Source organism: Sphaeramia orbicularis, chromosome 10 (assembly GCF_902148855.1).
Source record: "Sphaeramia orbicularis chromosome 10, fSphaOr1.1, whole genome shotgun sequence".
NCBI classification, from domain to species: Eukaryota; Metazoa; Chordata; class Actinopteri; order Kurtiformes; family Apogonidae; genus Sphaeramia; species Sphaeramia orbicularis.
Genome location: NC_043966.1, coordinates 49,533,890 through 49,550,654, shown reverse-complemented (window position 1 = coordinate 49,550,654; position 16,765 = coordinate 49,533,890). Strand labels below are relative to the sequence as shown.

The 16,765-nt window shown below is 41.4% G+C and overlaps 1 protein-coding gene across 2 annotated transcripts in view; it reads left to right on the top strand.

Annotated features, from left to right (window-relative positions):
• Positions 1-16,765, top strand: part of immt (inner membrane protein, mitochondrial (mitofilin)) — a 76,271-nt gene that overhangs the window by 26,302 nt on the left and 33,204 nt on the right. For both annotated transcript variants that reach the window (XM_030145273.1, XM_030145272.1), the window contains one exon: positions 16,159-16,262. In XM_030145273.1, the coding sequence (XP_030001133.1) occupies positions 16,159-16,262 (104 nt within the window). The remainder of the gene's footprint in view (positions 1-16,158; positions 16,263-16,765) is intronic.

Here is a 16,765-nt window from a genome sequence, read left to right as displayed (position 1 = left end):
TGCTCTATACTGTACATTGTTAATGTTCCAGTGAACATTAGTACAAGTTGCTCATTGTTGAACAGCTGTGTGTCTGTTGTTCCTCCGCTGTCAGTGTGATGTCATCATACGACAAGTCGACTCGACTTCGACTTTATTGACAAATAAGTCGATCTGAAAAAATCTGGAGTCACTAATGCCCTAGTTCACAGTCTACTTTAATGGTAGCTACTCAGGTTGAAAAGATGAGTTCTGGGGTGCCCCAGGGCAGTTCTTTAGGACCCCTTTTATTTTCACTTTCCACAAATGATTTTCCACTGGTATCTAAACATGCAACCATGGCAATATAAGCAGATAACACAATGTGTTGGCAAAAAATGTAGGCCAACTTAATACTATCTTAAATAAGGAGTTGGACTCAGTTGCACAATGGATTATAGACAATAAATTACTTCTTAATGCAGGCAAAACAAAATGTATGGGTGTTGGGTCAAGATATTTTCTTGAGGTGTCACCAATGTTGCACTTCACTGTAGGAGAAAATGTGATTCAGTAAGTAGATGAGGCTAATTTATTGGGTGTAATTGTTGATGGCACACTATCGTGGAATGGCCAAATAGATAATATATTGCCAAAAATGGGTCGAAGTATAGGAATAATTAGACACTGTAAGAAATTTATTCCCCAGTGGTTGACCACGCTATTAGTTCAATCATTAGCATTATCACATATGGATTATGCCTCAGTTATTTGGTCAAATACTAATGAAAATTAAAGCCGCAAGTGGCATCTAAAGGCCCTCGCCAAGGGGACGTCCAGTGGAAGTATGCCCATCGTTCAGCAGGTGGTGCTCTAGCACCAAATTTCAGTTTCTTCTGATGAATGGGTGTAGGCCTGGAAGATTGACAACTGATTCAAATTTGAGGGAAATCATTGCTTGAATGTCCGAAGTAAGGAAACTTTTGTATAAGTAAATCTGTAGGGGGCGCTATGCAGCTAAAATTAAATTTCTTCAATTGATTGGGTGTAGGCCTGGGAGATGTACCACTGATTCAAATTTGAGCCAAATCGGTGTTCTTATGTCTGAATTGATGCAATTTTCATGAAGGTAAATTTGTAGGGGGCGCTATTGAGTGAAATGGCAATTTCTTCTGATAAATGGGTGTAGGCCTGGGAGATTGACAACTGATTCAAATTTGAGCCAAATTGGTGTTCGTATATCTGAAGTGAAGTTATTTTTGTAAAGGTAAATTTGTAGGGGGCGCTATGGCACCAAATTTCAAATTTTTCTGATAAATGGGTGTAGGCCTGGGAGATAGACGTCTGAGTCAAATTTGAGCAAAATCGGTGTTCGTATGTCCGAACTGAAGCAATTTTAATAAAAAAATATTAAACATTTTTGTAGGGGGCGCTGTAGTGCAAAATTTCAGTTTCTTTTGATAAATAGGTGTAGGCCTGGGAGACAGATGTCTGAGTCAAATTTGAGCCAAATCGGTGTCCATATGTCCGAACTGATGTCATTTTTGTAAATGTACATTTGTAGGGGGCGCTATAGCGCGAAATTCCAATTTCTTTTAGTAAATGGGCGTAGGCCTGGGAGATGGACGTCTGAGTCAAATTTCAGCCAAATCGGTGTTTGTATGTCTGAGCTGAAGCAATTTTTGTGATGGTAAATTTTCGAAAAAACTTCGCAAAGTTTGCAACCTTGTCGCACAAAAACGGTGACACAGATTAAAAAAATTCGGCTAACTTTTGATGCCCCACTTGTCTAGATACTGTACACCGATTTTGAGCTCATTTGGCCAAATGGCTTAGTAGGAGATAGTTAAAATACAACGTCAGCGAAAACGCTGACTCAGCATTTTGAAAATTTCAATCCAACATGGCCGACTAAGGTTTGGTTTAGGGGCGTGGCCATAATAACATTTTTTGTTTGTCTCCTCATGATGAATCTGTGTACCGATTTTCGTGGCTCTATGACAAACTTTATGTTGGACGTGCTCCCATTGGCGCAATGCATTTCCACTTTTCAAGGGGGCGCTGCAGCAACATTTCTTTACCGACATCTACGAAACCTATATGTAAATGCAATTTCTCACATTTCTGAATTTTGTGCAAGTTTTGGTGAGTTTTCGTAAATGTTAAGGGGGTCAAAATTGAGCTCAAAGCGCAGGAGAAAGAAAAATAAGACAAGGTGTAGGCCTGGGAGATTGAAAATTGACTCAAATTTGAGACAAATCAGTGTTCGTATGTCCGAACGGAACAAATTTTTGTATAAATAAATCTGTAGGGGGCGCTATGGAGCCAAAATTCAATTTGTTCCATTGAATGGGTGTAGGCCTGCGAGATGTACCACTGAGTCAAATTTGAGCCAAATCGGTGTTCGTATGTCCAAACTGATGCAATTTTTGTGAAGGTAAATTTGTAGGGGGCGCTATTGAGTGAAATGGCAATTTCTTTTGATGAATGGGTGTAGGCCTGGGAGATTAAACACTGCTTCAAATTTGAGCCAAATTGGTTTTCGTATGTCTGAAGTAAAGTAATTTTTGTAAAGGTAAAATTGTAGGGGGCACTATAGCTCCAAATTTCAAATTTTTCCAATATATGGGTGTAGGCCTTAGAGATAGATGTCTGAGTCAAATTTGAGCCAAATTAGGGTTTGTACGCCCGAACTGAAGCAATTTTAATAAAAAATTAAAAAAAAAACTTGTAGGGGGCGCTGTAGTGCGAAATTTCAGTTTCTTTTGACAAATAGGTGTAGGCCTGGGAGACAGATGTCTGAGTCAAATTTGAGCCAAATCGGTGTCCATATGTCCGAACTGATGTCATTTTTGTAAATGTACATTTGTAGGGGGCGCTATAGTGCGAAATTTCAATTTCTTTTAATAAATGGGTGTAGGCCTGGGAGGTGGACGTCTGAGTCAAATTTGAGCCAAATCGGTGTTCGTATGTCTGAGCTGAAGCAATTTTTGTAATGGTAAATTCACAAAGAAACTTTGCAAAGTTTGCGACGTCGTCACACAAAAACGGTGACACCAATCCAAAAAATTCGGCTAACTTTTAATGCCCCACTTCTCTAGATACTGTACACTGATTTTGAACTCATTTGGCCAAACGGCCAAGGAGGAGATAGTTAAAATACGACGTCAGCGAAAACGCTGACTCAGCATTTTGGAAATTTCAATCCAATATGGCCGACTAAGGTTTGGTTTTGGGGCGTGGCCATAATAATAATTTTTGTTTGTCTCTTCATGATGAATCTGTGTACAGATTTTCGTGGCTCTACAACAAACTTTACGTTGGACGTGCTCCCATTGGTGTAATGCATTTCCACTTTTCAAGGGGGCGCTGCGGCAACATTTCTTTACCGACATCTACGAAACCTATATGTAAATTCAATTTCTCGCACTTCTGAATTTTGGGCAAAATTTGGTGAGTTTTCGTAAATGTTCAGGGGGTCAAATTTGAGCTCAAAGAGTAGGAGAAGAAAAATAAATTAAAAAAAAATAAAGAAAAATAATAAGAATCTGAGCAAGAACAATATAGCCGTTTCTATGGCAACCACATATTTGGCCTTATGTGAAAGCTCTCGAGGTCCCCCACATGTCTGTGGGGTCAGATGTCACGTGTCGTGCACTTACACCCACATGACTGACCCCGAGTGGGCGTGTCCCATTGACTCCCATTCATTCTGAGCAGGTGTAAATATGCGATTTGTGCACATGTCATGTACATCTTCGGAAAGGTCTCAGTGCCGTGAATGTGAATATGTGTGAGAGTGGCGACAGTGGCGAAAGGCGACCGCGCCACTGGCGATTTCGTCCCCATGCGCCCACTGCAGACTCAATAGGCCCTGCGCCGGCTTAACTCGGCTCGGGCCTAAAAAATAAAATAAATTAAAGCCGCAAGCGGCATCTAAAGGCCCTCGCCACGGGCATGTCCAGTAGAAGTATGTCCATCGTTGAGCAGGTGGTGCTCTAGCACCAAGTTTCAATGTCTTCTGATGAATGGGTGTAGGCCTGGGAAATTGACAACTGATTCAAATTTGAGGCAGATCTTTTTGCGTATGTCCAAACTAAAGAAATTTTTGTATAAGTAAATCTGTAGGGGACGCTATGCAGCTAAAATTAAATTTCTTCTGTTGAATGGGTGTAGGCCTGCGAGATGTACCACTGAGTCAAATTTGAGCAAAATCGGTGTTCGTATGTCCGAATTAATGTTATTTTCGTGAATGTAAATTTGTAGGGGGCACTACTGAGCGAAGTGGCATTTTCTTTTGATAAATGGGTGTAGGCCTGGGAGATTGACAACTGATTCAAATTTGAGCCAAATTGGTGTTCGCATGTCTAATGTAAAGTAATTTTCGTAAAGGTAAAATTGTAGGGGGCGCTATGGCACCGAATTTCAAATTTTTCGGATAAATGTGTGTAGGCCTGGGAGATAGATGTCTGAGTCAAATTTGATCCAAATCGGTGTTCGTATGTCCGAACTGAAGTTATTTTAATAAAAAAATATTAAAAATTTTTGTAGGGGGCGCTGTAGTGCAAAATTTCAGGTTCTTTTGACAAGTACGTGTAGGCCTGGGAGACAGATTTCTGAGTCAAATTTGAGCCAAATTGGTGTTCGTATGTTCGAACTGATGTCATTTTTGTAAATGTACATTTGTAGGGGGCGCTATAGTGCAAAATTTCAATTTCTTTTAATAAATGGGTGTAGGCCTGGGAGATAGATGTCTGATTGAAATTTGAGCCAAATTGGTGGTTGTATGTCTAAGCTGAAGCAGTTTTTGTGATGGTAAATTTCTGAAAAAACTGTTAAAAAACTTAAAAATGTTAGGGGGGTCAAAATTGAGCTCAAAGCGCAGGAGAAAGAAAAATAAGACAAAAAAATAAAAATTAAAGCCGCAAGCGGCATCTAAAGGCCCTCGCCAAGGGCACGTCCAGTAGAAGTATGGCCATCGTTCAGCAGGTGGGGCTCTAGCACTAAATTTCAATGTCTTCTGATGAATGGCTGTAGGCCTGGGAGATTGACAATTGACTCAAATTTGAGACAAATCAGTGTTCGTATGTCCGAACTGAACAAATTTTTGTATAAATAAATCTGTAGGGGGCGTTATGGAGCCAAAATTCAATTTGTTCCATTGAATGGGTGTAGGCCTGCGAGATGTACCACTGAGTCAAATTTGAGCCAAATTGGTATTTGTATGTCTGAAGTAAAGTAATTTTCGTAAAGGTAAAATTGTAGGGGGTGCTATAGCGCCAAATTACAATTTTTTCTGATATATGGGTGTAGGCCTGAGAGAACGACATCTGAGTCAAATTTGAGCCAAATTGGTGTTTGTATGTCCAAACTGAAGCAATGTTACTAAAAAAATTTTTTTAAACACTTATAGGGGGCGCTGTATTGCGAAATTTCAGTTTCTTTTGACAAATAGGTGTAGGCCTGGGAGATGGACATCTGAGTCAAATTTGAGCCAAATCGGTGTTTGTATGTCTGAGCTGAAGCAATTTTTGTAATGGTAAATTCGCGAAGAAACTTTGCAAAGTTTGTGACGTCGTCACACAAAAACGGTGACACCAATCCAAAAAATAACTTTTGATGCCCCACTTCTCTAGATACTGATTCTGATGAATGGGCGTAGGCCTGGGAGATTGACAATTGATTCAAATTTGAGACAAATCAGTGTTCGTATGTCCAAACTAGAGAAATTGTTGTATAAGTAAATCTGTAGGGGGCGCTATGCAGCTAAAATTAAATTTCTTCTGTTGAATGGTTGTAGGCCTGCGAGATGTACCACTGAGTCAAATTTGAGCCAAATCGGTGTTCATATGTCTGAATTAATGCAATTTTCATGAAGGTAAATTTGTAGGGGGCGCTACTGAGCGACATGGCAATTTCTTCTGATAAATGGGTGTAGGCCTGGGAGATTGGCAACTGATTCAAATTTGAGCCAAATTGGTGTTCGTATATCTGAAGTGAAGTCATTTTCGTAAAGGTAAATTTGTAGGGGGCGCTATGGCACCAAATTTAAAATTTTTCTGATAAATGGGTGTAGGCCTGGGAGATAGACATCTGAGTCAAATCTGAGCCAAATCGGTGTTCGTATGTCCGAACTGAAGCAATTTTAATAAAAAAATACAAAAAATTTTTGTAGGGGGCGCTGTAGTGCAAAATTTCAGTTTCTTTTGACAAATAGGTGTAGGCCTGGGAGACAGATGTCTGAGTCAAATTTCAGCCAAATCAGTGTTCGTATGTCCGAACTGATGTCATTTTTGTAAATGTACATTTGTAGGGGGCGCTATAGTGCGAAATTTCAGTTTCTTTTAATAAATGGGTGTAGGCCTGGGAGATGGACATCTGAGTCAAATTTCAGCCAAATCGGTGTTCGTATGTCTGAGCTGAAGCAATTTTTGTGATGGTAAATTTTCGAAAAAACTTTGCAAAGTTTGCAACCTTGTCGCACAAAAACGGTGACACCGATTCAAAAAATTCGGCTAACTTTTGATGCCCCACTTGTCTAGATACTGCACACCGATTTTGAGCTCATTTGGCCAAACGGCTTAGTAGGAGATAGTTAAAATACAACGTCAGCGAAAACGCTGACTCAGCATTTTGGAAATTTCAATCCAATATGGCCGACTAAGGGTGGGTTTAGGGGCGTGGCCATAATAATATTTTTTGTTTGTCTCCTCATGATGAATCTGTGTACCGATTTTTGTGGCTCTATGACAAACTTTATGTTGGACGTGCTCCCATTGGCGCAATGCATTTTCACTTTTCAAGGGGGCGCTGCAGCAACATTTCTTTACCGACATCTACGAAACCTATATGTAAATTCAATTTCTTGCACTCCTGAATTTTCGGCAAAATTTGGTTAGTTTTCATAAATGTTCAGGGGGTCAAAATTGAGCTCAAAGAGCAGGAGAAAAAAAAAAAAAAAGAAAAATAATAAGAATCTGAGCAAGAACAATATAGCCGATTCTATGGCAACCACGTATTTGGCCTTATGTCAAAGCTCTCGAGGTCCCCCACATGTCTGTGGGGTCAGATGTCACGTGTCGTGCACTTACACCCACATGACTGACCGCGACTGGGCGTGTCCCATTGACTCCCATTCATTCTGAGCAGGTGTAAATATGCGATTTGTGCACGTCATGTACATCGTCGGAAAGGTCTCAGTGCTGTGAATGTGAATTTGTGTGAGAGTGGTGAAAGGCGACCGCGTCACTGGCGATTTCGTCCCCATGCGCCCACTGCAGTCTCAATAGGCCCTGCGCCGGCTTTATTCGGCTCGGGCCTAAAAATAAGAAAAAATAATAATAATCTGAGCAAGAACAATATAGCCGTTTCTATGGCAACCACATATTTGGCCTTATTTGAAAGCTGTTGAGGTCCCCCACATGTCTGTGGGGTCAGATTTCACGTGTCATGCACTTACACCCACATGACTGACTGCGACCGGGCGTGTCCCATTGACTCCCATTGATTCTGAGCAGGTGTAAATATGCGATGTGTGCACATGTCATATACATCGTCGGAAAGGTCTCAGTGCCGTGAATGTGAATATGTGTGAGAGTGGCGACAGTGGCGAAAGGCGACCGCGTCACTGGCGATTTCGTCCCCATGCGCCCACTGCAGACTCAATAGGCCCTGCGCCGGCTTTACTCGGCTCGGGCCTAATAAAGAAAAAAAAAAAAAGAATCTGAGCAAGAACAATATAGCCGTTTCTATGGCAACCACATATTTGGCCTTATGTTAAAGCTCTCGAGGTCCCCCACATGTCTGTGGGGTCAGATGTCACGTGTCGTGCACTTACACCCACATGACTGACCCCGAGTGGGCGTGTCCCATTGACTGCCATTCATTCTGACCAGGTGTAAATATGTGACTTGTGCACATGTCATATACATCGTCGGAAAGGTCTCAGTGCCGTGAATGTGAATATGTGTGAGAGTGGCGACAGTGGCGAAAGGCGACCGCGTCACTGGCGATTTCGTCCCCATGCGCCCACTGCAGACTCAATAGGCCCTGCGCCGGCTTTACTCGGCTCGGGCCTAATAAAGAAAAAAAAAAAAAAAATCTGAGCAAGAACAATATAGCCGTTTCTATGGCAACCACATATTTGGCCTTATGTTAAAGCTCTCGAGGTCCCCCACATGTCTGTGGGGTCAGATGTCACGTGTCGTGCACTTACACCCACATGACTGACCCCGAGTGGGCGCGTCCCATTGACTGCCATTCATTCTGAGCAGGTGTAAATATGTGACTTGTGCACATGTCATATACATCGTCGGAAAGGTCTCAGTGCCGTGAATGTGAATATGTGTGAGAGTGGCGACAGTGGCGAAAGGCGACCGCGTCACTGGCGATTTCGTCCCCATGCACCCACTGCAGACTCAATAGGCCCTGCTCCGGCTTTACTCGGCTCGGGCCTAAAAAAATAAAAATAATAATAATCTGAGCAAGAACAATATAGCCGTTTCTATGGCAACCACATATTTGGCCTTATTTGAAAGCTGTTGAGGTCCCCCACATGTCTGTGGGGTCAGATGTCACGTGTCGTGCACTTACACCCACATGACTGACTGCGACCGGGCGTGTCCCATTGACTCCCATTGATTCTGAGCAGGTGTAAATATGCGATGTGTGCACATGTCATATACATCGTCGGAAAGGTCTCAGTGCCGTGAATGTAATTAAAGCTGCAAGCGGCATCTAAAGGCCCTCGCCACGGGCACGTCCAGTTGAAGTATGTCCATTGTTCAGCAGGTGGTGCTCTAGCACCAAATTTCACTGTCTTCTGATGAATGGGTGTAGGCGTGGGAGATTGACAACTGATTCAAATTTTAGGCAGATCTTTGGTTTTATGTCCAAACTAAAGAAATTTTAGTATAAGTAAATCTGTAGGGGGCGCTATGCAGCTAAAATTGAATTTCTTCCTTTGAATGGGTGTAGACCTGCGAGATTTACCACTGAGTCAAATTTGAGCCAAATCGGTGTTCGTATGTTTGAATTAATGTAATTTTTGTGAAGGTAAATTTGTAGGGGGCGCTATTTAGCGAAATGTCATTTTCTTTGGATAAATGGGTGTAGGCCTGGGAGATTGACAACTGATTAAAATTTGAGCCAAATTGGTGTTTGTATGTCTAACGTGAAGTAATTTTCGTAAAGGTAAAATTGTAGGGGGCGCTATGGCACCGAATTTCAAATTTTTCTGATAAATGGGTGTAGGCCTGAGAGATAGAGGTCTGAGTCAAATTTGAGCCAAATTGGTGTTCATATGTCCGAACTGAAGCAATTTTAATAAAAAAATATTAAAAATTTTTGTAGGGGGCGCTGTACTGCATCATTTCAGTTTCTTTTGACAAATAGGTGTAGGCCTGGGAGACAGATGTCTGAGTCAAATTTAAGCCAAATCGGTGTTCGTATGTCCGAACTGATGTCATTTTTGTAAATGTACATTTGTAGGGGGCGCTATAGTGCGAAATTTCAATTTCTTTCAATAAATGGGTGTAGGCCTGGGAGATAGACGTCTGAGTCAAATTTCAGCCAAATCGGTGTTTGTATGTCTGAGCTGAAGCAATTTTTGTGATGGTAAATTTTCGAAAAAACTTCGCAAAGTTTGTAACCTCGTTGCACAAAAACGGTGATACCGATTAAAAAAATTCGGATAACATTTGATGTCCCACTTCTCTAGATACTGTACCCCAAATTTGAGCTCATTCGGCCAAAAGGCTTAGTAGAAGATAGTTAAAATACAACGTCAGCGAAAACGCTGACTCAGCATTTTGGAAATTTCAATCCAATATGGCCGACTAAGGGTTAGTTTAGGGGCGTGGCCATAATAATATTTTTTGTTTGTCTCCTCATGATGAATCTGTGTACCAATTTTCATGGCTCTACGACAATTTTTATCTTGGACAAGCTCCCATTGGCGCAATGCATTTCCACTTTTCAAGGGGGCGCTTCTTTACCGACATCTACGAAACCTATATGTAAATTCAATTGCTCGCATTTCTGAATTTTAGGCAAAATTTGGTGAGTTTTCGTAAATGTTTAGAGGGTCAAAACTGACCTCAAAGAGCAGGAGAAAACAAGAATCTGAGCAAGAACAATATAGCCATTTCTATGGCAACGACATATTTGGCCTTATTTGAAAGCTGTCAAGCTCCCCCACGTCTGTCTCCGTGCCGTGAATGTGAATATGTGTGAGAGTGGCGACAGTGGCGAAAGGCGACCGCGTCACTGGCAATTTCGTCCCCATGCACCCACTGCAGACTCAATAGGCCCTGCGCCGGCTTTACTCGGCTCGGGCCTAATAATTTACACAAACTGCAAGTTGCACAGACCAAAGCAGCATGAATGGTTTTGGGTTGCCCATACAGAACAAATAGAACCACAATGCACAACAGTTTGGCATGGTTCACTGTAAAACCTAGATTGAAATATTTTTTTATTATCATTTATTTGTAACATTATAGCAACACAAACTCCAGAAATTATTCACAGAAAACTGTCATTTGTTGCTGATCAACATAATTACAAGACAAATTAAAGCTGCAAGCGGCATCTAAAGGCCCTCGCCAAGGGCACGTCCAGTGGAAGTATGCTCATCGTTCAGCAGGTGGCGCTGTAGCCCCAAATTTTGTGTCTTCTAATGAATGGGTTTAGGCCTGGGACATTGACAATTGATTTGAGACAAATCAGTGTTCGTATGTCCGAACTGAACAAAATTTTGTATATATAAATCTGTAGGGGGCGCTATGAGCAAAAATTCAATTTGTTCCATTGAATGGGTGTAGGCCTGTGAGATGTACCACTGAGTCAAATTTGAGCCAAATCGGTGTTCGTATGTCTGAACTGATGCAATTTTCGTGAAGGTAAATTTGTAGGGGGCGCTACTGAGTGAAGTGGCAATTTCTTTTGATAAATGGGTGTAGGCCTGGGAGATTGACAACTGATTCAAATTTGAGCCAAATTGGTGTTCGCATGTCTAACGTCAAGTAATTTTCGTAAAGGTAACATTGTAGGGGGCGCTATGGCGCCGAATTTAAAATTTTTCTGATAAATGGGTGTAGGCCTGGGAGATAGATGTCTGAGTCAAATTTGAGCCAAATTGGTGTTCGTATGTCCGAACTGAAGCAATTTTAATAAAAAATATTAAAAATTTTTGTAGGGGGCGCTGTAGTGCAAAATTTCAGTTTCTTTTGATAAATAGGTGTAGGCCTTTGAGACAGATGTCTGAGTCAAATTTGAGCCAAATCGGTGTTCGTATGTCCGAACTGATGTCATTTTTGTAAATGTACATTTGTAGGGGGCGCTATAGTGCGAAATTTCAATTTCTTTTAATAAATGGGTGTAGGCCTGGGAGATGGACGTCTGAGTCAAATTTCAGCCAAATCGGTGTTCGTATGTCTTAGCTGAAGCAATTTTTATGATGGTAAATTTTCGAAAAAACTTCGCAAAGTTTGCAACCTTGTCACACAAAAACGGTGATGCCGATTCAAAAAATTCGGCTAACTTTTGATTCCCCACTTCTCTAGATACAGTACACTGATTTTGAGCTCATTCGGCCAAACGGCTTAGTAGGAGATAGTTAAAATACAACTTCAGCGAAAACGCTGACTCAGCATTTTGGAAATTTCAATCCAATATGGCCGACTAAGGGTTGGTTTAGGGGCGTGGCCATAATAATATTTTTTGTTTGTCTCCTCATGATGAATCTGTCTACCGATTTTCGTGGCTCTACCACAAACTTTATGTTGGACGCGCTCCCATTGGCGCAATGCATTTCCACTTTTCAAGGGGGCACTGCCGCAACATTTCTTTACCGACATCTATGAAACCTATATGTAAATTCAATTTCTCACACTTCTGAATTTTAGGCAAAATTTGGTGAGTTTTCGTAAATGTTCAGAGGGTCAAAATTGAGCTCAAAGCGCAGGAGAAAGAAAAATAAGACAAAAAAAAAAAAAAAAAAAAAAAAATCTGAGCAAGAACAATATAGCCGTTTCTATGGCAACCACGTATTTGCCCTTTTTTGAAAGTTCTCGAGGTCCCCCACATGTGTGTGGGGTCAGATGTCACCTGTCGTGCACTTACACACGTGACTGACCCCGAGTGGGCGTGTCCCATTGACTCCCATTCATTCTGAGCAGGTGTAAATATGCGATTTGCGCACATGTCATATACATCGTCGGAAAGGTCTTAGTGCCGTGAATGTGAATATGTGTGAGAGTGGCGAAAGGCGACCGCGTCACTGGCGATTTCGTCCCCATGCGCCCACTGCAGACTCAATAGGCCCTGCGCCGGCTTTACTCGGCTCGGGCCTAATAATAATCTGAGCAAGAACAATATAGCTGTTTCTATGGCAACCACGTATTTGCCCTTTTTTGAAAGTTCTCGAGGTCCCCCACATGTCTGTGGGGTCAGATGTCACGTGTTGTGCACTTAAACCCACATGACTGACCGTGACTGGGCGTGTCCCATTGACTCCCATTCATTCTGAGCAGGTGTAAATATGCGATTTGTGCACATGTCATATACATCGTCGGAAAGGTCTCAGTGCCGTGAATGTGAATATGTGTGAGAGTGGCGACAGTGGCGAAAGGCGACCGCGTCACTGGCAATTTCGTCCCCATGCGCCCACTGCAGACTCAATAGGCCCTGCGCCGGCTTTACTCGGCTCGGGCCTAATAATAATCTGAGCAAGAACAATATAGCCGTTTCTATGGCAACCACGTATTTTCCCTTTTTTGAAAGTTCTCGAGGTCCCCCACATGTGTGTGGGGTCAGATGTCACCTGTCGTGCACTTACACACATGTGACTGACCCCGAGTGGGCGTGTCCCATTGACTCCCATTCATTCTGAGCAGGTGTAAATATGCGATTTGTGCACATGTCATATACATCGTCGGAAAGGTCTCAGTGCCGTGAATGTGAATATGTGTGAGAGTGGCGACAGTGGCGAAAGGCGACCGTGTCACTGGCGATTTCGTCCCCATGTGCCCACTGCAGACTCAATAGGCCCTGCGCCGGCTTTACTCGGCTCGGGCCTAATAATAATAAAAATAAAAATAATAATAATCTGAGCAAGAACAATATAGCCGTTTCTATGGTAACCACATATTTGCCCTTTTTTGAAAGTTCTCAAGGTCCCCCACATGTGTGTGGGGTCAGATGTCACCTGTCGTGCACTTACACACATGTGACTGACCCCGAGTGGGCGTGTCCCATTGACTCCCATTCATTCTGAGCAGGTGTAAATATGCGATTTGTGCACATGTCATATACATCGTCGGAAAGGTCTCAGTGCCGTGAATGTGAATATGTGTGAGAGTGGCGAAAGGCAACCGCGTCACTGGCGATTTCGTCCCCATGCGCCCACTGCAGACTCAATAGGCCCTGCGCCGGCTTTACTCGGCTCGGGCCTAACTAGTGAAACATGGTGTGCTCTGCCTTTAGGCAGAACAAATCAGTCACAGCGAACTGTTTTTTATTGGGCCATGGCTGCATGGAATGGATTACCAGGGTTTCTGTTGTTGGAAAGTAACAGAAAATGTTTTCAAAAGAAATTAAATCTTTTCTTCTTTACACAACAGATATGAAATGGAAAGAGTATTGATAATATTGAAAGATGTCTTCTGATTTGTATCAGACAGCTATTGTTTGGAGAAGGAGTACAAATGTATAGTACTTATTTTGTTTGTCTATTTTTTTGCATTGGGCTGTTGAATATGTCTCGTTTGTGTGTGTGTGGGTGTGAATGGTGTAAGATTAATGTAAATAATTAAAATTGTAATGTAATGTAGAGGAGACCCCAGGGAGAATAGCAACTGATGATTCAGTTGCTAATGGGGATCTTAATAAATGAAAGGAAATGAAGTATAGAAAAAGTTTCTCTCATTGTCAAATTTTAGAGTATGCTCAAAGGCATATAATCTTGTAAAAAAAAAAATACATGAGAAAAGCATATACAAAAAAACTTGATATGATTTCACTAACTGGTCGGTACTGGATTGACTCTAGTGAAATTTGTTTGTGTGATATCCATGCACTTCTGTAAATTTTCTTTTCTACTACAGCTACAATCTCAACCAAAAAAGTAGGCACACAACTATAAAACTACATAAAGTCAAGGTCTTGGGGAAAAAAATAGCAGTTTTTAAGAAGTCTGGAATTTTATTTGGATAAAGAACAAGCACCCTGTAACAGTTTTTCCATTTAAACAACGAACAGTACCTTCAGTGAACTTAATGTGTGAACTTAACGAACTTAATATGTTGTGTGAGTGTAATAATGGGGGGGGGGGGGGGGGGGGCTTATTTGAGGAAAATTTTCAGATTCAGCTTTAGCCCTGATTTTCTGATGCAACAAGATGTTCTAAGCACTCCTGTGTAATTTTTTTGAAATTTTCATCCAAACCCCCCCCCCTACTCTGAAAATTACTTTTTCAAACTTGAAAACATGGGGTTTTTGGCAACTTTCAAACCACTTTTGATAAAGTACAATGTAACAATATGCTCATGTTGGGCCCTTAAATGTTTTTTGTGAGACATGTCATGTCTTAAGAGTGCTTTGCACTACAAAAGGTGTAGTGTCAAGGTCAAATTATAGGTCAAAGGTCACCCAAATGGTCAAAAATGCATATTTTATGGAATTAAGCTGTTAATGTGGGTTCTTCAAAATGTTTTGCTCAGGTTCTCTCCTCATAACACATCTATTGACCACAAACAACTTCCATTCAATAGGACACATTAAACAGAACAATATTCTCAATGTATTATCCATATAGACATGTTAAAAATAACAAACAGTAGTTTCACATGACTTTGCAATTTACATGTATATGTCCCATTGCATGTGACACAGTAGTGCAGTGGTTAGCAGTCGTGCCTCACAGCAAGAAGGTCCTGGGTTTGATTCCAACACCAGTCCATGGGGGTGGGACCTTTCTGTGTGGAGTCTGCATGTTCTCCCCATGTCTGCGTGGGTTCTTTCCAGGTACTCTGGCTTCCTCCCACCATCCAAAGACATTCACTAATAGGTTAATTGGTTAATCTAAATTGCCCATTGGTGTGAATGTGAGAGTGATTGTTTGTCTCTATATGTCAGCCCTGTGATGAACTGGCGAAATGTCCAGGGTGAACCCCACCTTTTTCATAAGTAGCTGGGATAGGCTCCAAGCAACCCCCGTGACCCTAGTGAGGATAAAAGGGGTTCAGAAAATGAATGAATGAATTTCCCGTTGCAATACTTGTAGCTTCATGACAATGGGTTGTAATGTAGTGTTAGTGATGGGTGACACAGTTCTCTCTGGGTACTCTAGCTCCTCCCACCATCCAAACACATGCACTGATAGGTTAATTGTCTGCGTGGGTTCTCTGAGTACTCTGGCTCCTCCCACCATCCAAACACTTGCACTGATAGGTTAATTGGTTAATCTAAATCCCCCATAGATGTGAATGTGAGAATGATTGTTTGTCTCTATATGATCAGCCCTGCGATGAACTGGAGAAATGTCCAGTTCTTTGTGTGCCTTTGTGTGTAAGTAGCTGGGATAGGCTCTAAGTGACCTAGTGAGGATGAAGCAGGTTCAGAAAATGAATGAATGAATGAATGAATGAAGTGTTAGTGATTGCCACCAAAATGTGTTCTAGTGTTTCCCGCCACACTAATGGCGGCAAATTCAAATGGAATGTACATGTTTTAATATTTAGTCTCTAATGTGGCTTTGAAATGGCCAAAGGCCTTGGGGGATCCCACCAGGAAACCAGAGGGAAGAGAACTTAGGACATATTTGATAAAATATCAGAATGGTAGGAATTTTTGAAAAAACTAGGCATTTTAGTGTCCTTTAACATGACCTTGACATTAGACTTTTCATAGTACAAAGTACTCTTACGATACAATATAGCACTTACAAGATCATTAAATGGCCCATCATGAACATATTTATACATTACACTGGAAAAAAGAGTGGAGAAGCTGTGAAAGTTGCGATTTTCAGAGTTAAAGTAATTTTTGGGGTGGGGTGGGGGTTTCGATAAAAATTTCAAAAAAATTACACAGGGGTGCTTAGAACATCTTGTTGCATTAGAAAATCAGGGCTAATGTGGTATTTGATATTAAGCCCCCCCCACCTAGTAGTAAGTGCACTGTACCTCTTATTCACTATAGGTTCCACCTCAGGAGAAGTCGGCCCAGTGGAAGGATCTGGAAGCTGCTCTTGCCGATAGAACCTCAGCTGTCAGTGATGCTTCAGCTGCTCTGTTAAAAGCCAAGTAAGAAAACAACAATGAGCCTGTTTACATGACCATACAAATCCAATAACTGGGAGTAATCATATAATTGTAATAATCAGATCTGATGTGTTTACATGCACTGAAGAAATGCGATAATCAAAAATCCTGTTTTAGACGCCCCAGTCCATTATTGGATTTCTTTTGGAGTACGAACATTATTTACATAGTGATGGTAGACTTAAACTTCCTGTTATTGTCTTCTGCTCACGTTTGACTACATAGCTTCCGTTTTCTGTGATGTAAAAGAACAAAATAAATCAGATTAACTTGTATACATGCAGGAAGACATTAGAGTATTCAGGACCAATTCATGTGTATTAATGTGATTTCTCATAATCAAATTACGGCTGTTATTTGATAAAGCATATCAGATCAGCATGCTGTTTACATGATCCCTTGAATAATCTAATGACTCCAGAAACTGGATAATGATCACTAGCGCTGGGTATCATGGCCAATTTCCATAATCGATTTGATTTCGA